The sequence below is a fragment of the Fulmarus glacialis genome, unplaced genomic scaffold (assembly GCF_000690835.1).
Source record: "Fulmarus glacialis isolate BGI_N327 unplaced genomic scaffold, ASM69083v1 scaffold3309, whole genome shotgun sequence".
Taxonomy (NCBI): domain Eukaryota; kingdom Metazoa; phylum Chordata; class Aves; order Procellariiformes; family Procellariidae; genus Fulmarus; species Fulmarus glacialis.
In genome coordinates this window covers 4,252-28,264 of record NW_009232448.1, presented here as the reverse complement: position 1 = coordinate 28,264, position 24,013 = coordinate 4,252, and the positions used below count along the sequence as shown (strand labels likewise).

Here is a 24,013-nt window from a genome sequence, read left to right as displayed (position 1 = left end):
TATGACATAATGTGCTATATTTTGTTAAAAATTAAAACAAATGTATCATATATATAGCATAACGTTATTCATTATAATACAATATATTATGCTACTGTTCTATGTTATTTCCTATTATTTCTCCAGTTTGTCAAGACTTTGTGCCCTAAATAGTCTAAATTCATGATTCAAAAAAACCCTATGAAATGTAGTTCCATGTTTTACCTGAAAAGCATTTCCTTATTTACTAAACACACTATAAAATTGCTCAAAAAAGAACGCTCAGGCAAAATAAGGACAGTAACATTAGTTAAACATATTGCGTCACTGCCTGATGATGAAACTGTTATGCATCATTTTTACTAATCAGAGGATATTATACAGCATGAGTCAGACTGTCACTGATTTACAAATTAGCTATATAAACAGAGCTGAGAAGCATGTTCAGTAGCTTAAGAGTGAAACTGAGGCAGACAACCTTAGATGAGGATGAAGACCCTTTTGCTTCTCCTGTTGCTATATGTGGCCGTCTCCTCTGCTTTTCCTGTGGCTCCAGAAGCAGAAGATGAAGGAAAAACCCTACAGCTTGTAGAGGTAAATATTTTTCAGTGCATTTCTAAGTGCAACGTCAGGTAGTCTGAGAGATAACTATAATTGCAATTCTTTTCACAGAATATGGCTTGAAATTAAAGATGTACATTTTGCAGAGGTTTCAAGAGAAAGCTTTTCCTATCAATATAGAAAATGTGTGAAAATTATGTGGAACTTATTTACCCAAAAGTCATCTGAATATTGCATAACTTCACTTTTGATGCTGTCAGTAAAGTAATAACAAAACTACCAAAGCATGAGTTCTAGCAGCAAGGCTCTGTGACTGTGCAGAAATAGTCAAACTCAGCACCAATTTACATTTCAGAATGTGTTTTCAAACTTGTGATATTACTGGTCTCGGTAACATAAGGGAGTAAATCTGCTTGAAGCAGGCATGTATTTCAACATTTTTCTGAATGGATCTTTTCTGGAATACTTTGGAAAAAAGGGACATCTGTGAGCAATACAACACTTACATAGACACAACACTATTTATTGGAGACAAAATTGTTGAAATTTAGTAGGAAGACCTGAGTTCCTAATATCATATTTCATAGCTAAAAATAAACAACATGATTTGCCAAGTGCTGACTCTCTAGTGGAAATCACCTACTTCGTTGCAAGTCCTGGCTGTGTGGAGTCTCACTGCCAATCTCTATTTCCTTGAATGAGACCAGTTATAAGCTTCCTCATAAGCTTTGCTGTTAGAGTAATCAGGCACCATAAATGTTGTGGAATTAATTATTAGTAGCAAATATTAGATTTTAAAGACATTTCTTCATATATTCCATCAGTGAAACAAGAAATTCAGAAAACTATATGGAAACTGTAACTTATACCTGACTCTTCACACCAATTCTTGGAGAAAATAGGCCGTTCTTGCTCCTGGTAAACACAAGGCATGTCGATATGGGTATAGTTCAAGATTACTTAGAAAATTTAAGTGTGACTGAAGACGGTACTGATGCCACAATGTGTTTCTTTTTTTAAACTCTGGTTCAGAGTTATCTACAGAATTTCTACGATCTTCAAAGGGATCACCAGCCTCATTTAAGAAACAAGGGTGAAAATCCTCTTGCTGCAAAGCTCAAGGAAATGCAGGCATTCTTTGGACTGCAAGTGACCGGGAAACCTGATCTTGACACTTTGGAGATGATGAAAAAACCCAGATGTGGTATACCTGATATAGGGCAATATGTGTTCACACCAGGGAATCCCAAATGGAAAAGAAATCATCTGACATACAGGTAACCTTTCCTAATCTGGTTCAAAAAGATAAAAATCTAGCATCCCAACTTTGGGGGGTCTGAAGTAGGTACATTATGCCATATATGGACATCCAGAGTGATTAACTGATTTCTGGAAGAAGACAGGCACTTTAGAAGGTGGTATCTAAAATGAAGCCATTATTAATTTTCATTTATGAAAGATATGTCTGAGATTTCTGACTTTTGCACAAGTTATTATTTTTCCGCTAAAATGCTGTATTCTTAACAATATATAATGTGTTGGGTTTGCTTTGAAGGATTGTGAATTACACCCCAAAGATGAGACAAGCTGATGTAGATGAAGCAATCCAAAAAGCTCTCAGTGTCTGGAGCAACGTGACACCATTGACATTCCAAAAGGTTGAGGGCAAAGAAGCAGATATAATGATCTCTTTTGCTTATAGAGGTAACAATGATATCTTTACGAATTAAATAGCCATCTGCAGTCATAGAAATAATTTAGGATTCTAACTGATTTTTTCCCTCTTCATTTTAGACCACCACGACAACTCTCCTTTTGATGGCCCCAATGGGCAGCTGGCTCATGCATTCCAGCCTGGTGAAGGTATTGGTGGAGATGTGCATCTTGATGAGGAGGAAGCCTGGACAAAAGATGGAAGAGGTAAGGACTTTGTAACTGAACCGTTTATATAGTTTTACCTTGTACAGTCTTAGCTCATGCGATGCTTAGTTCTTGAGCCTGATTACAGGCAAAAAGTGAGCAAAAGTGGCAGAACTTGTCCTTTTAAGTTGCTTTGCTCTTTTTTTTGCCATTTATAGGAATCAATTCACAGAAAAGAGGTTTTTAGGTCATAGTGGTTTATAATGGCAACTAAGTCAGCACTTAAAAATAATTTTTTTGTTCAGATGAAACCTAAAACTTGGATGCAGGAGGATCTGGTAGTAAACTTCTCAAGTCAAATCCTTTATCTTTCTTAACCTAGCACTTCAAAGTTTGGTGCTAACTAGGATATTCAAGTATCACCAAAACTGTCATCTCAGTGTTTGTTTTGAAGGTTCTTTTCTGTTGGATCACTAAACCTCCACTCATCTTTGGCATGATCCTTGATCTAAGCAGTTTATGTGATAGCAGGAGAAACAGAGTTTGTGTTTAAGACACAAGGAGACAAGAGAAAGGATGATGAGACCACAGTTGAGTCTGGACATTCTTTAAGTACTCATATAGCTCTTCTGTTACAATATTTTTGAGTTGTGGTGTTGATAACATTACTTACAGCCTCTCTTGTACCTGTAGTGTATTTTAGGAAGATGCATAAGTGTTTCCCATTTAGTCAACTGTGCTGAATACTGAAACAGATTTTACCTTATTTCATATGATTTTTATCCTACAGGCTACAATTTGTTCATTGTTACTGCCCATGAGCTTGGCCATTCGCTGGGTCTGTCTCATTCAAGTGATCCTGGAGCACTGATGTATCCAACTTACTCCTACACGGACCCCAATGAATTCCTTCTTCCTCAGGATGACATTGATGGCATTCAAGCCATCTATGGTATGAAAAAATATCTTCATTTAATATTTCTACTTAGGAGGTTGGTAAACAGCAACAAGAATATATTGAAAATATGCTTGTTCCACCAAAATTAGAAGTTTAACTGTTGCTGAACAATAGATAACAAAAGAGAGAAAATTCCTGGAAGTTAACTTCAGCTGAAGTCCATTTTGGAAAAGATGAATACAACCGGTTTTATCAACATTAAAAGCCTGTTTTTAGTGACAGACCCTTAGTTTAAAACCATATGCCTTCTTGTTCTCTGTAAAGAGGGTTCTTGGTGTCCTCACAGACCTTCTGAACACTATCTTTATATTTCTCCATACTAAAAGATAAAACATTCTTCCTATAGGACAGTCTAATGCTGCTGTGCAGCCAACAGGACCCATAACTCCACAAGCTTGTGACCCAAATTTGACATTTGATGCTATTACTACCCTACGTGGAGAAATAATATTCTTCAAGGACAGGTAACAACAATAAGCACATATATTATCTCTTTAAAATATTCAGTAGTTTAAAAAAATCGATAATCCATGAGGGAAAACTGTCATTTTGGAATGTAATACAAAGAGAAGAACTAGAAAACCACCATGTATTTACACAAGCAAGAGTTCTCACATCATTAATCCCAAGAGCCTTAGCTCCCAAGAGCAGTGAAGGAGATGAGGGCTTGTAGGTTATTTTCCAACTATTCTGCTGCTGTGGCCACCACTGCAACAGACTTGTCTCTGAACTCGATTCAACTAACAGCAAAGCAAGAGCATTCATATATATCCCTTAGCAATATGTCCACGGGTCCCACACTGTAACCTTTCTGTTGCTCCTCAATACAAGAGCAGGGCCAGAACTGAAAGCATTGTTATCTAGAAAGATGTCTGTTAGGTGGTTACTGAAGCCAACTCTTAGCCTGCTTGTCCTACAGAGAAATAGAAGGGCTTATATTCATCTTGCCTGACTTCTAACATGTAACTGAGGTGCTAAAGTTAAGAGTGCAGTCGCTCTAGATTTCCTTTACATTCAGTGGAGGGGGATATTCACACCCAGGTACCCCTCTCCCCCCTGTTATACTCCAGGAGCTATAATAATTATTTTGCACTTATGATAGGAGTGGAACTATTTTATTACATAAATTTTGTTTAAACCAGATATATGCTGCGCAAACATCCTGCGAGGACAGAGACAGAGCTCAATTTTATCTCGCTGTTCTGGCCAAAGTTACCATCAGGAATTCAAGCTGCTTATGAAAATGTTGAGAGGGATGAAATTTTACTTTTTAAAGGTAATGGAATCTGAAATTCTCTATTTTTTCTGACCAGTTACTCCCTGCTCCTTTGCAAACTGTGCAATTACAGAAGTCAAAGTGTTTTTTAAGAAAGATCCAATTTCAGTGGATTAACTCATCAACCTTCAGCCCTCCCCAAGTTGTTACCCAGACAAATATATATTAATTTGAAAAAAATCTGGGAAAAGTACTATCCATACAGCTTATGATTCTAATGTTTTACTCATAAAAACAAAAGACGTTTCCACTGTCTTCATGATTTAGTTCCAGTGTAAGAATTAGAACCATTTCCTAAAGTAATAAACTGAAAGGAATAATACTAATATCTAAGACACATTGTTTGCTACCCATCTAAAACACAATTAAATGCTTTTTATAAGTAGCAAAAACAAATGAAATGTGCTTATATTTTTCAGAGGATAAATATTGGGTTCTCAGGGGATATGACATTGCACCCGGCTATCCTAAACCAATCTATCGTTTGGGGTTCCCAAAGACTGTTAAAAGAGTTAATGCAGCTTACAGTGATGAAACCACAGGAAAAACATACTTCTTTATAGCTGATAGATACTGGAGGTAAGATTTAATGTTCATTTACTAGAAGGCATATTTTCACTTGTCCCTGAGGACTGATATATTACTATAAAATTCAAGTGCCATGATGTTTAAACCAGGTATATTCCAGAAATTTAAACAGGATTCTCTGGAAGTTTAAAAATTTTAAGCATTTTCTACGAAATGTCAGCTTTTCCACAGGATTTTTTCACCATTCATTAGATTCCTGTAGAAGGAATGTAATTACTTGCAACTTAATGAAACATCTGCTCAATAAAAGAGTGATTTTCTAGCAAATTACTCACTTTTTCACCACAACAGAGCTGCTTTTCTGTGCAATGTTTTGATAGTGTCCACTTTTCATTCACATTTCAAACAAAATGAACTGCTAGTAAATGTTGTAATTTAATTTATCTATGAACAAACTATAAATATTCTCCTATTGTACAGTTGTCAAGTGTAGCTCATGACAAATTTCAGAGAGTAATTTTGTTTAAGAAGTACGTTGTTGACACTAATACAAGTATGTTTCAGGACTGTGCTACCGTCTTCTACTCCCAAGTTTTATGTTTTGCTTTTATACTGAACTGGATATCCAGTGCCTCAAAATAGAAATTCATTTTATGTGCAAGTGATAGCCAAGGCTCTCTACAGTCCAAAAATGCATTAATAAATTCCTGGGCTGCATTCCCAAGGTCCTTGAAAGCCTTGTTACAAACTTTACCGAAGGCAGGATTTTCAAATCTCAAGACACTCATAATGTGAGAACCTTAATACATAATAGAAAGAATCAAAAAGCTACTTTAGCTAATTTTTATAAGACTTCTTAATACCAGTAGAGTTGCTTATGTGTATGAATTTGCTTTGGACTTTCAAAATATTGTCTGGTTCCTTGCAAATCGTAATGATGTTTCTTGTGTTAAGATATGATGAAAACAAAAAATCCATGGATCATGGTTATCCCAGGAAAATAGTCTCTGACTTTGGAAAAATTGGCAGAGTTGATGCTGCTTTCCAGAAAGATGGTAAGTAAAACATACCTTTAATCTGGGTTTACTTGAATATTTGGGCTTTGTAGATAGAATAATTTGTTTTCAAAAACCTGTTATTAACCTTAATGAGATGAAAATGAAAAATAGCACGTATACAAGGATTGTTTATGTTGTTTGTTTTTTTTTTCCAAAATACTGAAAAGAAGTCACCTACGAAATATAATTGGATTAAATTTTATTTCTAGGCTATATCTACCTCTTCCATGGAACAACTCAGTTCCAGTTTGATCCTCATGCTAAACGGATTGTTGGACAAATGAAGAGCATCAGCTGGTTTAACTGTTAATTGCAATGTTTTTCCATAGGCACACTATGTTTTTATGTGCTGAATTTTTCAGCATTTCATGACTATCAGGTCAGAATGGATTTCTGCCCAAATTCTGTGGGAGTATAGTCTTAATAATTATTTATTGTAAAATAAATACATTTATATAATTTATCACAATTTCACTTGCTACATTAAAGTTTCCTAATAAAATATGTTTGTCGTATCATTGTGTCCTTGATGTCTTATTTGCATTAATACTCAAGAGCTAAGTCTAGCTTCCAAACACTAAAATACGTGTTCTGGCATGAAACGTCAGATCTTTTTCCCAAATCCAGAGGAAGGAGCAGCCAGCTGGCTCTGAACTCCATCACCCCACACAAGCCCTGGTGAAAATTCTATGGGTAATTAGGCCAGTTGGGGCTCATTAGCATCAGTCTACAAATCACACTTCCACTTTCTGCTCCTCTTTCCCCATCTTCCACTCTTAGCTTTCCTTCCAGGATGTATGTCTTTGCAAGTGTAGGCAGGGTTTTTTTTTTCTCATGTTTGTGGATTTAGGAACTGGGTTTAAGCCTCGAAATGTAGATTAGAAAGGACCCCTGAGATCACTGAAACCAGCCCCTTGCTATCTATCACAGGTAGCTACATCACGTAACGGACATCATATAACAGACCTCTTTAATCAAGGCTCTTTCAAGTGCTTACTACTCCAGTAGTAAGTAAATCCCTCCTAATTTCAGTGGGTTCAAGGATGTAGAAATTCACTTAAAAAATGAAAATCCTTGGCCAAAAATATTTCTGATAGAAAAAGTTCATTAAAAAGACAGCTTGACTTCGAGCTTAACAGCAATTTTTTCAAATATCCTCAATTAAAATGGTGTTCGAAGGGTTATCCATTTTCTTTTTAGTCTTTGTAGCTCAGCTGATAACATTAGAAGCCATATGACCGAAACAAAATTTATTCTCTTGTACAACATCTGTATTATCTGACATACTTCAGAGGAAGGTTTCAGGTTACTGTAACAGAAGTAATTGCATTTTGAGGAAAGAATGTGTAACCTTATAAAAACATATCCATTCAATTTTTTTCATTACTTAGCTGTCTGTATTAGAAGCCTATTAAATCGTATCCTTCATAAATAAAGAGCAGACTTGATAGTTCTTACGTTTGTTAAATTCAGGAGTAAAAATTTGTCTAAATACTATTCAAAGATAAGAAATTGTATAATTGCAAATTAACTTGAATATATTATATTCTTTATAAAACCTAAAAAAAGTTATTATAAAATAATAAAAATAAAATTAAATTACAGTAAATCAAAGGCTTTAATGAAGAAGTTAATTTATGTGAATCCTGTTCTCACAAGGTGATTTATGTACCGGTTCTTTAATTTGAAACCTTACTAGCAATGCTATTTAATCATATTTTCTTGTGTAAGCCAGTGCTACTGAACTACCAATGACAATGAAACCAAAAATTGTTTTAGAAGTATATGAATCTAAATTGATCATGTTGTTTTAGCAGAGATGGTCTACAAACATAACACAAGATTTACAAGGAAAGATAATATTTCTTGCTAGACCAATTGCATATTAAAAAATAAAAACTGTGGGCACATGTTCCCTTCAGATATGAAGTAGAAGCAGAAGATCTCAAGGCAATGCCAGAACAGCTCCTCAGATTTAAAGCAGGACACTAATCCCTCTCTAGAAGAAAAAAGTAGTGGGTACTCATGGGGCAGAGAAAATGTTAAATGCGAGATGAGGGGTAAGGAAGTGGTTATGTTTTGGAGGAAAGAGAGAGATAAATTTACAAACCGTGGAAGATGAAAAAGTTAAAGAGAGGATGAAGTTTATAATGGCATATTTTTATCCGTGTCTTTTGGTAGCCTATGAAGTTCTGATTTTTAGCTGCCAGGCACATTTTTTTTTAAATTTGTTTTGTGGATTTCCCTGGAGCAGGAACAACGAGAACTCAAAATAAAGTGATTTCTTTGTAAGAAATATTCCCCGTGCTTATGTGAGTGAATATTTCCTTTGCCTGCGTGAGTGTGGCGATTGCTCCGTTCCAGCCAGACCGTTAGGAGGAGGGCACATCTGGTGCCAGCAGCTCTCGCCTGCCTGCGGGCACAAGCACCGCTTTCAGTAATTTGGAACCTGGGTGTTGTTTCCAGCTCAGGCCACACAATCACCGGCCATTTTCTTACTCCTTTTAATAAGTTTATGGTCCTATTTGCTAATTACTGTACTGTGCTAGAGTACTATACCACTCCCTAGCCTGGTTACTGGTTTTGTGTGTAGTCGTAGCCCATATCGTTATTAACTGAGACAGATTTGCCCAGGCAGGAATCCAATTTTCTAAACATGTGCTTAGTGCATTTGAGGTGCTGTAGGGTATCCAAGTCACCCATGCAGGTATGAAACAGGGCTTCTGGGAGACCAGCACTTCCCAAAGCCCCACAGACCCTACACTCTCTCTAGGCACCTATGTTCGGGTGGTTGAATCTTGCCCTCACAGGCTGCAGTCTTTGCTAAAGGTTTGCCAAGGGTCAAATGCATTATTTGAACCATTCGCCATTGTCCCGTGTTTTTCACTCAAGCTGAGTAATGATTCAGCTTTGTTGACTCTATGGAAGGATTGAGCCTGCAAAGTAGTGGCTCAATTCAGCTGCCTGAACAGGTATCTAGTGCCATTAAGGTGCCTGAAGGTTTCCAGTTGGCCTCCAAGTACCAGTACAAAGGCCACATGTCCCCTCTAGGTCCTGGGTCACAGCCACCAGGCCTATGTTCAACGTCTCAGGTTCACTAGACTGTCTCAAAAGCACAACAAATCACTCTTTAGGCAGCTTAATTGCAGCCTGAGTGTTTTCATGTGATCTCAGGCTTAGGCTGTCATCATAGTCAATGGTGTTGGTCAAAAGATTTGGTGAGCTCCTGAGAGCTGCACAAATCATGCTAAGTTTACCACCTACATGTGGTCAGATGAAATGCTCTCTAATTGACATTTGACCATATTGATTAGATGTCTGTTGATATAATGCAAGCTTGGACAGTTAACTCACATGCAGACACCCATGCTGTGAACACTTAGGAAAGCTGAATCCCTGATGGTATTGTGTTAAGATCACCACGATGCCGCAGTATTGATTCCTGTGATGCTCTGTATAGTGTCACTTGGTACTGCCGATGTGATAAGGATAGGCAGTGACCTCTCTGGGTTAAAACGTAGGTCACATTACTGCAGTCTGGATATAACCAATTCTAGGATGAGAAGTCACGAGGCAGATCAACATTCACTAACTCCAACCAATGTCAAAGATAAGCATTAGGAAACCATAACCAACAGCTGCTTTGTACAGCTGCTTCTTTTCCCAGACCTCAAGGCCAGCTATAGGCGTATTTGTGAAACATCACTTGCAAAAAAACATGTTCAAGCTTCTTTCCCATGGGCAGTGGGAACTGGCTGCTATGTTGCGTAGGTGGTGAAGTTACAAAACTCTAAAAGTGCTTTGGGTGCCATAGGCCTCCATCATCTGACACTCAAATGTCTTCTGAGCAAACACTAATGTAGCTGTTAGCTGAAACTAGAAATGTAGTGTAAATTAGTTGTTCAAGCTTCTCTACATTCAATAAAGACAGAAAGCACCTATAGAGGCCAGTTCATCCTATTCTAAGAGAGCTGGCTGAATCACTCTCCAGAGATATGTATCTCTCCATTTTCTATAGAAGAATGCTTAACTAATAAATGTATAAAGTTAGATGCAACTAATCTTAACCTAGCTGCTCTCATCGTCTCCATCCTTCCACTGCTACACAGCAGACAGCTGTGGGCATCTGATGGCCAACCACACTGGGAAAAAAGATAACCACTTCTCCCAGTTCATATCAAATCTGCTCAGAGAGCTGCCTTGATTTTTTACAAAATTAAATTCATACCAGCCAAAACATGTTTTCCAAAAATGTGTTCTAGTGCCATTGGAAAATACGCTTGGTGCAAAAGCCACTGAACAGGGGGTTGTCTTTCGTGACCTACGCCATGTATGTAGTCAGATGATAGCGCCATGGTCATTCCTTCCAGCTTTAAAACCAATATATCCATTTAAAAATATAAGACAGATCTCAAAAAAGAAAGTCTGTACTTCTGGATAAACACACATGTCATTTCCAGTATCAGTTCAGTCAAGCTCTCCATCTCAGAAAATTCATTGTCACAGTTTGTACCTCAGTTAGAGAACTGACTGGGATCCAAGCCTCACAGGTCTCTCACCTTACAATACAATGATAATAAAAACAAATTAAGGGAAGGGTTTGTTGGGTTGTTTGGAGTTTTTTTTATGGTAGCTGAGAAATGTCATTAACGCACAAGTTTAACTAACAAGGCTACATTGTGAAATTTGGGCTAGGATATTTGTCATTAACACCTTCAGCTGGAGAAAAGTTGGCTTCAAGTGACAGCAAAAAAAGCCAAAAACAAGGAAGCAAGGATTTCCTGAAAAAGCCACAGTCTGACATGAGGGTATTTCTTACAACTGTTCTGTAAAAGTTGAGTACATGCTGTCAGAGCTCCTCTGAGGTGCCGAACACCTTCAGCTCCCATTGCTGCCAGGGGAAGAAGAAGGCGCTTGGCCAGCACAGGGTGAAATCCCATAATTTGTCACAGCTTGTGTGTCTCTTGAAACTTCCTTTATTCTGAATTACTTAAGACAGGAAATAATCATATCCCCTGTGGCTAATGTGGTTAAACTGAAGAAAACTTCTGTGATGAAATGGCAGATAGATAGATAGATAGATTAGATAAATGCAGACAGGTATAAAATTATACATATCCTTTAGGCTGGATTTATAGGGTAAAATCTTTTTTGTTTATGAATATCTTGGATTCCACCAGTATTATTTAAAGGAAACACACCTTTTCACAGAGTTGCAGAGAAGAGGTGGGACGTGATTTGGGGTTTTCATCCATTTTCCAAAACACCCAGTCTCACTTTATGGATCAATTTAAAAAGAAAACTTTCTGCTAACAGTAATTTCTCCCAAAGTTTTAAACTTTTTGGATGGGATTCATATCTGGTGCATGACTCCCATTTTCTAGGCTGAGAATGGTTAAGAGTCCCTGCACATTTGGTGGCCCCATTTCACACAGCTGGTTTGGGACAACTTAAAAGGTTTTGCGTTTGTCCTCCATTTCATCTGGTGTGAAATTGCTCAGGTTCGCTAAAATTCAGTGTAAAATAACTGAAAATGAGTGGCAGTTTTGAAATGGTAGCCAAGCAGCTTAAGAGTGTTCAAATACTAACTGACTTCAGATGTCTGTGAAATCAGATGGGTTTAATTAAGTTTTATTGTGTCAGCCAGCACAGTGTTATAGGATGTGTAGAGGTAATCAGAGCATGATAAACTCTGAGTCAGTCTACAGCTGACTCTACAAGGCACCCCATAACCATACGAACTGGGATGCGAGAGAGGATGCACACGATGCAGAAAGCAGACTCCTACCCTACCAGGACAGAGAGGAGAGTAAGAATGAAGGACCTTTCACTTTTGCTTTTAATGTGTGCAGCTGTTTCTAACGCTCTTCACGTCCACCCAGAGAAAGACAACAAAGGAGAAGATGCCAAGCTTGTACAGGTAACTACATTGTCCATATCAGAGATCTATTAAGCCCTCTCTTTTTAGATATAATCTGAGTGTTCCAGCTACACAGCAGTTTGCTGTCGTTCTGAGACAATGCTGTTACACAGAACTCTGTTGCCCAAACTTTACTAAGGTAGGATAAATCTGTACAAACTGGAAAAGTCAAGTAAATAAGAGTCAGGGACAATATTGTCTGTTTCTGTTCAGCTACGAACCTCATGAAAACATCTGTTGTGCTCCAAAATCACAAGTAGATGGTTTTGCCAGCAAAGTACACAAGCAATATCAGTCCTAAGTTATTTGTTTAATAAACAGATCAAAATGTGGATTGTGTTTGTGCTTTATTTTTTCTATTTAGGACTATTTAGATAAATTCTATGCTGTTGAGCCAGATCCAAATCAACTTGGATGGAAAATAAATGCTGAATCCACAGCTGAAAGACTTCAGAAAATGCAACAATTTTTTGGTTTGAAAGTAACTGGAAAAGCAGATACTGAGACATTGGAAGTGATGAAGAAACCCAGGTGTGGAGTTCCCGATGTGGGTCTTTATGGTGTTACTCTGCCAGGATGGAAAAAAACCAAGCTGACATACAGGTAGTATTTCAATAATTACTTTTTGAGTTTAAATTTTGGTTTTGTGGGTATCCACATTTGTTATATTTAAATATAACTTCTATAGCAATTGTTTCCAGTTGGGAATACAAAAATGCTTCTCTTTTCCCAGCTGTTAGCTATGCATATTCCTGAGAGGAATTTCTGAGAGTCAAGCTGGGTATTTTACATTTCTGAGTCAACCGCAGTATTTTGCCTGTCATGTATCACTCCTGACAAATATTCTGTAAGCCAAACAGAAATATCAATTGCACCCTGTACAAGCCCTGTTATCTTCAAAATTTGCTAAGACCAACAGTTTAGTAGTCACAGAAACCTGAGGAGACGACTTTCCTTATGCTCAAGAGATGACCTCCTGGCTAAGGGACATTTTGAGAAAAACTGGTGCTGTGTACACAATTATTATTATGAAAAAGACATGTTGGACAGTTATCACATTCCTCAAACTCACTGAGTCCAGAATGAATCTTGGGAGCTATTGGATTAAATTGCTTCTTATACATCTCTGTTCATCATCTTAACAATATTAGAGAAATTCTTTCTGCAAACGCTAAGTATTATTACTTGAACCCTCATAACCATAGAATTGTGAACCACACACCAGATATGAGCAAAGAGGATGTGGATAAAGCAATCCAGAAGGCATTTAAAGTGTGGAGCACTGTCACCCCGCTGATTTTCACTCGTATTCATGAGGGAATAGCAGATATAATGATTGCTTTTGGGACCAAAGGTAATACGCTGACTGCATGCCAATGGTAAGATTAATTTAAAAATTTTCCAATAGTCATAACAGAAACTCAATGTTATTTCAACATCATATTATTTAGCTCATGGACATTGCCCTCGTTATTTTGATGGCCCCCTTGGTGTCCTCGCTCATGCCTTTCCACCTGGCAATGGTTTTGGTGGTGATGTGCACTTTGATGAGGATGAAGATTGGACCACAGGCTCAGCTGGTAGGTAAAAAAAGGTTTCTGAAGTGTTAAGCAGATGGGTAAATTCCTTTCTGATCTTATTTAAGTGAAGGAATAGACTGAGATGAAACACAGCATTAACCATAAAAGCAGTTTGAGGATATTACAGGCCATCCTCCAACAGTTACATTGACCCTGACGTAAAATCAGCCTGATCTACTCTAGTTCTTATTTCACACTGGTAAGGATACCAGTGGGACAACCCTTTTCAGATACGAGTGCTACAGACACGGACCACTCTTACGTGGGGGTTGGTAGGGCCCATGCCCACCAGAGTTTCACAACCCGTGGTAAAAGCTTTCTGACTTTTTCCCCTCCTGGTGCACATGCTGGCACCAAGCCTGGCACTACCACACACTGCAGAGGAAGCACACCATGCCTTGCAGCAGCCCTCAGAGGAGATCCCTACCACCTACAAAACATTACAGCCACCAGTGGTAATGAAGAGTCTTCACTAATAATACCAAGATAGGTCCAACTGTAGGCTGTTATAGCTTTACTCTGCATTCAAGCTAGGATGGGTTTATACATTAAAGTGTTCTCCAAGCAATTTCAGCTGCCTGACAGCAGCTGGGAGTCTGAACATGCTGTTCAGGCCACCCAGAGGCTGAGATGCCGTGTGTAGAGCTGACTACAGATGCGTGCCACCGGGCCAGAAGAGACGGGAATGCTGAGTGCTCAACCATCTGGCTGGGACCCGTCTGCTCCCCTCAACCCCCTCCCCTCAACCTCCAGGCTGGCCATACAGCACATACTGCCTCTGACAGATCCATCAGTACTCGGGCACATTACCCTGTTGTACTTTAGATCCTTTTCTCATCCAGTTTTGGGGATAGAAAACTGCAGAGGATAACGGCAGCAGGAGAATCGAGGTCACGCTGCAGAAAAAGCGAGGAGCTAACAAAGAGGAAGGTGCTGTAAGAGCACTGCACGAGGAGGAGAGGCGTGGGTTTATTGTGGCAGGAAAAAAAGATGGATGAGGGGTGGACATGTCATGCCGATAAAATGTAATGTTTTCCCCACACTGGGACTGAATGTGTCAACCCCAGTTTTGCTGCTGTTCCTCAACAGCATGGCTCCAGCAGCCAGGCATTGCAGAACTCGTTGGAGAGCTCAAAGGACTCGTGAGAGGGGAGGACTAGAAATATGCGTGGAAAAATTGAGGCTTTGTTTGTTATTTTGAGAAATGGATATCTTGGCTTCAGCAAGCCTTTCTTGGGCAATTGATGACCAGTCCTCTGCTCTGCTGCAGACTTGTGATCTTCACTAAGTCTGTTGATATTGCTGGCTTGTTGTTTACAGGGCAGATGATCATTCTTCCCTAATTCAGAAAGGCATGTTACTTGGAGGGATGCACGTTAAAGGAAATTCTATTTTTATCTACTTACTGTGTTAACATATTTCACTGGGAATAAGCATGCATGAGCCTAATATTTTTAAAATGTATTTTATTTGACAAGGCTGTAAAGAAACCAGATGCTTTAAAGTCCTAATGATAAAAAGGTAAATAGTTCTGCTAACATTATATTTTTCCTTGTCTATTCATGATCTCACCTTTCTTTCTCAGGTTTGTAGGAGGGAGGGTGACACACAGAGTGACACTCTGGTATCTCAAGTGAGCACGGAGTGCATCGTCGTATGCCCTGGAGAGCTGTTAGTTTGATCTGACTCACTATCTAATCTGTTCTAGCTCAGCCAGGAAACCCTGCCAGGACATTCCTCAGAGCTGCACCCACACTCACCCCCAGACGTCTACTCATGCCACACACATACTTTCAGTAGCTAACAGAAAGAACAGCAGGAAAGAGGGCCAAAAGTCACTCCCTTCTAGTGGGGGAAGAACACAACCTTATCCTATAGAAAAAAATATGTTCACATATATGCATACCCTAGTGAATTTCAATATATTGTATGAAAACTGTCACTGAGCAACAGCCCTGCTGTGTTCATATCAGCCATTTGCAGACCAAAATTAGACTGATCTCTTCTCTCTATCAATTTTTTAAGGGTTCAACTTGTTCCTTGTTGCTGCTCATGAGTTTGGCCATGCCCTGGGTCTCTCCCATTCTAATGACCAGAGGGCTTTGATGTTCCCCAATTACGCCTACATCAGCCCCAGCGAATTTCCCCTCTCTCCAGATGATATAAATGGCATTCAGTCCATTTATGGTAAGTAAAATCCATGGCTTAAAAAAAGAAGTAAGCAGGAGAGAATCTCTTTCACAGAGTTTCACCATAAAAATAATTGTATTCTCATAATATAAAAAATGCATTTATATGTGCCAACCTTAATGTTTCTACAAATTTGCTGTATTCTTTCTAAAATGTCTGCCTTAGGATCTCCACCAAATGCCCCAGATAAAAGGCCAGCCACCCCTACCTCACCTAAAACCTGTGGCTCCCAGATGTCTTTCGATGCTATAACTACACTCCGACGAGAAGTCATTTTTCTAAAGGGCAGGTAAATATTGATATGACATTTGTCTCTGTGAGGTTTCTTTTTCTTGATTTCTACAAAGACTGAATACTTCGGTGTTTCACACCATTATGATTGTGGGATTTATAATGAGATGGATAGATTTCAGTTCATGGAAATAAAACTTTTAGCAGATACGAGTTATATTACAGGATCCCCTGAAAAAACCATGCTTCATTTTTTTCCAGAAAGCACCTCAGTCCCAATAAAGCTTTATTCCTAAATGTATAGATGGTTATACCAAGTAGTGACATGACTAAATGCTGAAACCATTTCCTAAGAATTTAGTATGTTCTACCATATAGTTGGGCCAATCTCTCCTCCAGTCACCTATGCAAGCCCAAAGTCATCCAGGTAAGTCATCCAAGGAATAGCTTACAGTCAGGCTCATCTGGGACCCTCTAACTCTCTTACTATATGGTACAGGAACAAGCTGATTTTTTCCACTACTTGTAGCTGATCCCATTAATCAATCAGTACCAATGAGAAGGGTAATTCAGGAAAGAAGCCAGAATTAAAAAAAAAAACAAAACCCACTGAGGGGAGCATTTTCCTTTCTGACACATCGACCCAGGTAGCTCCACTGACAAGAAAGAGCTTGTAAGTCACAACACTGTTGATGTTCTTGTTCATATATAGAAATGTCTGTGGTTTATTACTTACTACAAAAACTGTTTCATATTTAAATCAGACACTTATGGCGAGTCTATCCTGATTACTCAGAAGTTGAACGTGAATTAATTTCTGCCTTCTGGCCAACTCTGCCACCTGGTATTGAAGCTGTGTATGAGAACACAAAAGATCAGATCCTGTTTTTCAAAGGTGAAGTATGAGATTTTCTTTAAATTTTTCTTACCTTTAATTTTGTGGGAAGATGGGAGGAAGGAAGGGTAGCTATATGTGCATAAAATCCACTTTTCAAATAAATAAACAAAAAACGTAGGACATTTCATCCAGTTTTCCTACAACCTACACTAAAGGAGTGCATTTTTTCTTTTAGTGTCTGAAAATCACTGGTGAAACTAATTTTTTCTTTTTTTTTTACAGGCACTAAATTCTGGGTTATCAGTGGATATCAGGTGTTGCTTGGTTATCCAAGGAATATCAACACATTGGGCTTCCCTAAAGGTGTCAAGAAAATTGATGCAGCTGTTTGTAATAAAAATACAGGGAAAACAGACTTTTTCGTAGGTGACAAGTACTGGAGGTAAGAAAAATTGACAAATGTTTTCTTATGATTGACTCCAATATAATCTGAATACAATTAAAATTGTCCATGTGATAAAAGAGAAAGTAGACCTTTAGGTAACTATATGTAACTAGGTAACTATAGTAATCCTACTTTTCATATAAATATTTCTTCGGCTCCTGCACAGGGAGAGAATATAGCTTTGACTTTTGAGAGCTTAAGGCTGTCCTGAAATGGGCATCCAAGATATGGACCCGTTTTGATGCGTTATGCCTGGAAACTGAAAAAATTCCAGCATGTAGAGAATTTTTACAAATACAATAGACAAAAGTATGTCTAGAAAATAAAGATCTGAAAGCTAACGTACTTCAGCAGAAGGCTGGCTGGGATGGCTTGTGCAGGATTTCTCTGATTTCTGAAAAGCCCTGGATTATTTTATCTCTTTCAGAGAGATAGAAGTGATAGTTCATTTTCTTTTCTTTGCCTGGCTAGCATTGGATTTGCAACAATCCTATTCTCAAGCTGGCGTGAGTGATTCCTGATACCCAAATACCAGGCAAACGGAAGCAAAAAGTCAGCTTTTGGGAAGCTGATGGATTCCTCCTGTGTACAAGGACAACTGCTGCAAAGGCCTTCTTGCAGGCAACCAGGAGCATGCGTGGGTCAAACAGACTTTATCGTGACTAATTGTGGGGTTCCTCAGTGAGACATACAGTGTCAGCTGGATTTTGAGCTGCATGTCATTTCCTGTCCTTTGTTTTCGATAGTTTTGGAAAGAGTATTTACAGTATCTTGCATTGTTATTTTACTGCCTTGGTCACAAGACAAAGGCATGCAAGAAAACCACAGCATGGTTTTCTTACCTAGTAACTCATTCTCTCAATCTCATGTCCCTGTGAAAAGCATTTCTTGTATACAAAGAGAAGCAAAACAAAGGCTTGTTTCTTTGTTTGTTTGTTTTCCTGAGAGAATTCCTCAAATCTTGAAGAACCTTTTAGGTCCTCCTTTCAGCCCCCAAATTCAGCCCCATAAAAAATCATAAAAAATGTCCTGGCTCAGTTAGGAACAACTTGATTGTACTAGAAATAAGTCAGCTTCCTTTCCTCCATCTAAATCTGTCAGCTAGTAAAGGACTATGTACAATATCATATCAAAGTCTAAGAGGAGTTTAAAATTCATGCAATGAATATGTGCAGTCACTATAGTGGGAATCAACCCAACCAGTTTCCATGCACTGGTAAATCCCATCCCTGCTGTCAAAAATATGGGTCTTCCTTTAATTTGTCTCACTCCAGATGCTTCTTTGGAGCTGTGCCTGCCTTTATCAGCAAACTAGCCACCTCATGGAAAATGTGATGGCCAGTGTCCTGCAGACATTTGTGCAAGTAGATAACTTTACTCTCTGTAACCCCAGTGAAATCAGTCAAACTACAGATGGTGGTCACCTTTCAGCAGCTGCTTAATTCTTTACAGTATTGATGTCTAAACTCTGTAAAATTACATGTCTCCCTTCATATGATTTAGGTTTGATGAAAACAGCCGGTCCATGGAGAAGGGTTATCCTAGACAGACAGTTGATGACTTTCCAGGAATTAGCCAGAAGGTTGACGCTGTTTTCCAACAGAAAGGTAAACGAAATGAGCTTTTACGTAAAATCGGTTCACTTGTAAAGAACATAAGTTCTGGAGTTATGATGAATGTCATTATTGCTGTATCCTGCAAAAGACAGAACTGAAGAGGTGCTCTCCTGTGGGTACAAAGATGATGTTCTCCGTTTTGTCAGAATGAAGCTATTTCTTGTATCCATAACATAATGCTTTACTTTTTTATTTCCAGGATTATTCTACTTCTTCCATGGATCGAAGCAGTGGGAGTTCGACCCTACCGCTAAAAAAGTTATTCGCGAAATAGAGAGTAACAGCTGGTTTAACTGTTAATATCATTAAACTTTCTTACACGCAGCAAATGAGAATAAAAATCATTCTAGATTTCTCAAAGGTTGTTCGTATATACACTACTATACAGAAGAGGCAACAGGACTAGTTTTCATGTATGTCTACTATTTTAATAAATCAGCATGTCAGCTCTAATTGTATCTCCAAAGGCTAGAATAAAACTGCATTTTTTCCCCTGATTAAGTGCAAAATGTCCAACATAATTCATTATTTTATACTCCAGATGGGTTTTCAAATATTTTGGCAATAAACAGTTTTAGGTTGATGTCAACTATTTTCTGCTTCATCTGTTGAAGACGTTCTATATTTCTGAGGTGTGAAAGACTTCAGGTTAAGATTCTAATATCCTTCTAACATACAATGTTTGTATTTTGCTTCTTTTCTCTCCAAACATTTTCAAGCACCAGGCTTTTCATTAATCCCTTGTTTTTCTGTCCTCTCTCCTGCATCTTCTCCTGCTCTTCTTTCACTATTGCAGCCTTGTCCCTTTCACATCATATCAGTATTTTGCCACCAAAATCACCCTCCAGCCTCAGAGTCCAAATACATTATCTCACCCTGATCTGTCTTTATAGCGTAACAATTAGCATTTCATGAGTGGCCATTTTTTGTGAATCTATGAATGACATCCTTCACAAATCAGCCCTGACCTATTCAAGAAATAGATTCAATTACCATGTCATGGAGCACAACCTTTGCTCCGCTAACACAAAGCATGTGCTTCAAGTGCACATATATCTGAGATTTATTACATGCTGCCATCGCACATGGAACAAACTCTTCACAAAATCTATAAAGTCACAGCCATATCGTCTCCAAATATTTCCTTTACATTTAATTCTGGAAATGGGCCCAGGACACATTGCCAAATGGCTGGCCATACTGCCTGCATGGCTGGGTGTATCTGAGAACATGGTCTCATTAGTATTGGCTTGTCCTCCTGCTCCCTAGTTCTCACGTATCTGGCTATTTTACACACTTGTTGCATGTTTGAGTAAAAAGGGGTTTTTTTGCTATGTGCTTTTACAGTACCAGATACAACAATGCAATGATCCCACCCTGAACCTTACTTACCTGATTTGGTAGGAAGAGTATCATTCTGTTGCTGCTATTGCTATGAAAACCCTGCTGGCTTGGTTCCCACCAGGAAATCAAAATAGAGGCTCAGAAATGCTCTTTCACTGATCTACAAATCTAATCATGGTGAACACCATCACACTCTAGATTCCTAACAAAATTTAAACTTAAAGTAGGGTGAAATGGTAGACATTTGGGTGAGATTCATCTGACTTAACTTTAGCTTTCTGTCTGTCTCCACATCTACTCTACATGAGCTAGGGACTGAAAGAAGAAGGAGAAGTTCTCCACAACGTTACTTATCTCATCTCATCCAAAGACTGTGCCGGGGCAAACCAGTATCTTCAGCACCTGGAGAAAACATCTCTCTGCAGAGGAAGGCTAGCCAACTAGCTTAGAGTAGGTAACTCTCAGACAGCTAAAGTTTGGTGAAATTTATAGTATCTTTGCTGGGTATCTTTCAGTTTTTATGCGATTCAAAATAGAAGGACATCCTACTTTTATCCTCTCTGATGTTCGCTTTTTGGCAAGATACACCAGCAGCTTTTTATATCACCACAAGCCAATGATAAAGTTGTCTGAAGGCACCTGCTTGGACTGACACTGCCTGTGGAGTGACCATGACATCCTATAAAACAAGACCAGAACATGCTGGAAGCAGGTGGGATGGAGAGGGTCCCTTACCCATTTCTTTATTTCCAGCCTCCTTAAACTCCTCCAGCATTCAATTCAGTTGATGGCTGTGTAGAAAGCACAGTTTAACAGCATGATGACAGAAGCTGCCAAGTTACACCCAAGTGTTCATACTCAGAGGTAAGATTACTCTTTCACACACGCTTTGGTCAGTGTGTAATACAATTGTAATCTTAGCTGCAAGAAAAGTTTAATCACTGAGTCATCAAGGAGTTTATTCAGTACTTTGTAATACATGGGCAAGTTCCTCTGTCTTCAGATACATAAACAAACATCATAGCTACTCTGAGCTCCTTCTTTTCTCAGGTGAAACATTGTTTCACAATTTATATAAATCCCTTGTCTTAAGGAAAGTTAATCTTTAACAGTGAAATGCTGTTAATGAAGTTTTCTGACCGGCAGCTTTGGCATTCTGTTTAACTAGCATGGCATGCACGTTCATAGGTCACCTGCAAAACTAAATAAAGCAATGAGTACTCCTTTTCCTTTATTTGCGAAGAAGGCCTGAACAGTCACTCCCACCACAAAAAGACTTGACTTTCGATCAGTGATAACAGCTTGGTCACTCAGTTTTCCCTCTTCACTTGTCATTTCTTTGGAGGAATAGGAACCAGAATAGGAGTGTCACAGCAGAAATCCAGTAAGTGATGAGTGCTTAGTGGTGGTCCTTTCCCTCCATCTCTGCCAGGAGCCTGCCTAACATGGGATTATGTCTTGCACCTCACCATATCCTCCCACAGTCCTAGAGAGCTCCCAATACCACCTCCCCAGCACCCTCTTATGCCACCTATAGCTCTTCACAAAGCATGTCCCCATACCATATTTAGGCTACCAGCTGAGTAATGCTGTGCAGTTACCCATGGGCTGACCAGCCGCTGGCCCCACAGCCCAGCCAAGGGATGAATTATCTCCCTTCCCATTAATAGGGTTTTTTCTCCTCTAGCCAGCTGCTATTTTCCACAAAACCTGTAGGAACAACAGCGTCTCAGTTTGGCTTGGCTGGAGTTGGCCAGTACCTTCAGTTACTGTGGGACCAGAGGGACACACAAACATATACACAGAAAACAGGACCCCACATTGTCCAGCTAAAATAACTTTCTTGGTGTTTTTACTAAACATCTTTCTTGCTTTCCACTGCACATTTCCATTTGGTTTTGTAATGTCATACTCCCCCCACTGTTGACTGGAGGAGTTTGGAAGGGCAGACAAGGCAAGGCAGAAAAGACATATAAAAACAAGGAGAAAGTTAATCCACTCTTGTCTTTCCAGTTGTTTCATATCACAAAGGAAAAATGGTCATTTGTTTCTTGGCCAATTAATGTTTTTTTAACAGCTGTTTTTCAAATGGATCATAAGATCATGATGACGAGACTGGATTAGGAAATGAGGAAATTATGCATGCTAATGTAATGTGTTGCTGAGACACACAAAGTACAGCATCCCTGGTAGATTGTCCTGAAAAGTCCTGCTCACTTCTCTGCCTGCAAGAACCTGGTCTCCTAGCACTGGCGTGGGAGTGGTTTAGCTACCGGAGTGGGGCGGGAGCTGTGTATAATCAAATACTTGCTAGAGTAGAGCTTAAACCCCGCCTCTTCCCCTTACCCTTTCAGGTGAGCAACATATCCCCTGTGCACTTGGGTGACAGACAGATACCCCAAAAGCCTTGAGAAAACTCTTACTGAATCTTTCTAAGGGTTTGGTACCTTAAAGGAAGAAAAAAGACAATCAGGGGAGCTTACGTATGGAGAAAGAACTTGTCATCACCTGGATGTACGTAACTGCTCTTCCCTGCACTCACTCATAACTTCATGTCTCTTGCTGCTAATTGCCCAAATCTTGATAACAGAAAAAGAAGCTGCAAGGCCGGTACTTAAGTGTTAATAGCCAACATGCTCTTTGAACGGCTTATGAAGTTTGAACCCTTTTGAACACTGAACCTTCAGAGATGCCAGAACCATACCCAAAGCAGAGCACTGAAACCCAGTACAGCCATTGCAGGTGCTGAGCCAGGACGCAAGAAGTGCAGATGAGCTGCACAACGTGCCTGGCTAAGACAGGGGAAAGCACTTCTCTGAGGACTACAAAGGCAGGCAGAGACCCTTGCAGGGTGAGCACTTTGAATGACAGCGATCTCAGTGGCATTACTGAGTGTAGCCTGTACACATACTTTGTAGACAGGACCTAGAGGTTTGAGATGTGAGTGCTGTGGTTCTGGCTGAGAATCGGAGTTTTTCACGGTCTGCCTGTATTCATTCATTAAATCAGCTTGGGGGGTTGTCTGTTGGGGTTTTTCCTTCATGTGTTTTTATGATCTGTAAGCACTGTGTCTTGCTACCTTTCAATACGTGAATAGACATAGATGCGTGTGTGTGTGTTTGTGTGTTTGTGTGCTCCCATAAAAGCGCCTTGCCCACGGGTGCGTGTGGGTCCGTGCAGCCTCTGTGGGGCTCTGCAGGCCTGTGGGGGCTAAAGACTGCGGGATCTCACCAGCTGCATGGAAATGCCTTTTGTGTATTTTACGAACAAATGCTGCTTGTAGAACTGAGGGCAATACAGCCTCCACATAACTGTGCAACACAAGGTTTTAAACCATCAGATAAAAAGCCAACATGAGCTCTTAAATACTGGGAATGGGGTGGGTAGCTCAGGCTTTTGATATATTAAATGACTGTGGGGTGTCTGTTTGACCTTGGACTGATGAGGGTGGTGTTTACCTTTTGAGCAGCTGCTGAGGATACAGAAGATTAGCACAGGCAGACAAAGAAAATGCTAATTCTTGCAAGAGGGTGGAGTTATGAACCTTACATTGCAGAGCGCAGCATACGCATCCCACGGCGACAGCCTACAGGGACTGGCTGGGTGGTCCCCCCCGCCCCCCCAGCCGG

The 24,013-nt window shown here is 39.4% G+C and overlaps 2 protein-coding genes across 2 annotated transcripts; both read left to right on the top strand.

Annotated features, from left to right (window-relative positions):
- Positions 1 to 468: 468 nt before the first annotated feature.
- LOC104081956 (interstitial collagenase-like) lies at positions 469 to 6,530 on the top strand. The gene is made up of 10 exons (XM_009584890.1): positions 469 to 573; positions 1,573 to 1,817; positions 2,096 to 2,244; positions 2,335 to 2,460; positions 3,191 to 3,352; positions 3,705 to 3,822; positions 4,501 to 4,634; positions 5,054 to 5,213; positions 6,117 to 6,217; positions 6,430 to 6,530. The coding sequence occupies exons 1-10, from the start codon at positions 469 to 471 to the stop codon at positions 6,528 to 6,530; spliced, it is 1,401 nt and encodes a 466-aa protein (XP_009583185.1).
- Positions 6,531 to 11,977: 5,447 nt separating this feature from the next.
- On the top strand, positions 11,978 to 19,448 carry LOC104081955 (matrix metalloproteinase-27-like). The gene is made up of 10 exons (XM_009584889.1): positions 11,978 to 12,140; positions 12,505 to 12,743; positions 13,346 to 13,494; positions 13,592 to 13,720; positions 15,746 to 15,907; positions 16,076 to 16,199; positions 16,906 to 17,036; positions 17,262 to 17,421; positions 18,928 to 19,031; positions 19,240 to 19,448. The coding sequence occupies exons 1-10, from the start codon at positions 11,979 to 11,981 to the stop codon at positions 19,338 to 19,340; spliced, it is 1,461 nt and encodes a 486-aa protein (XP_009583184.1). The 5' UTR covers position 11,978; the 3' UTR covers positions 19,341 to 19,448.
- Positions 19,449 to 24,013: the final 4,565 nt, after the last annotated feature.

Coding starts and splice junctions, on each gene's coding strand:
- LOC104081956 (XM_009584890.1), top strand. CDS start 469: ATGAAGACCCTTTTGCTTCTCCTGTTGCTATATGTGGCCGTCTCCTCT. Junction 2,245..2,334: donor GATCTCTTTTGCTTATAGAG/GTAACAATGATA, acceptor TCTTCATTTTAG/ACCACCACGACAACTCTCCT. Junction 3,353..3,704: donor TGGCATTCAAGCCATCTATG/GTATGAAAAAAT, acceptor TTCTTCCTATAG/GACAGTCTAATGCTGCTGTG.
- LOC104081955 (XM_009584889.1), top strand. CDS start 11,979: ATGCACACGATGCAGAAAGCAGACTCCTACCCTACCAGGACAGAGAGG. Junction 13,721..15,745: donor TTGGACCACAGGCTCAGCTG/GTAGGTAAAAAA, acceptor CAATTTTTTAAG/GGTTCAACTTGTTCCTTGTT. Junction 15,908..16,075: donor TGGCATTCAGTCCATTTATG/GTAAGTAAAATC, acceptor TGTCTGCCTTAG/GATCTCCACCAAATGCCCCA.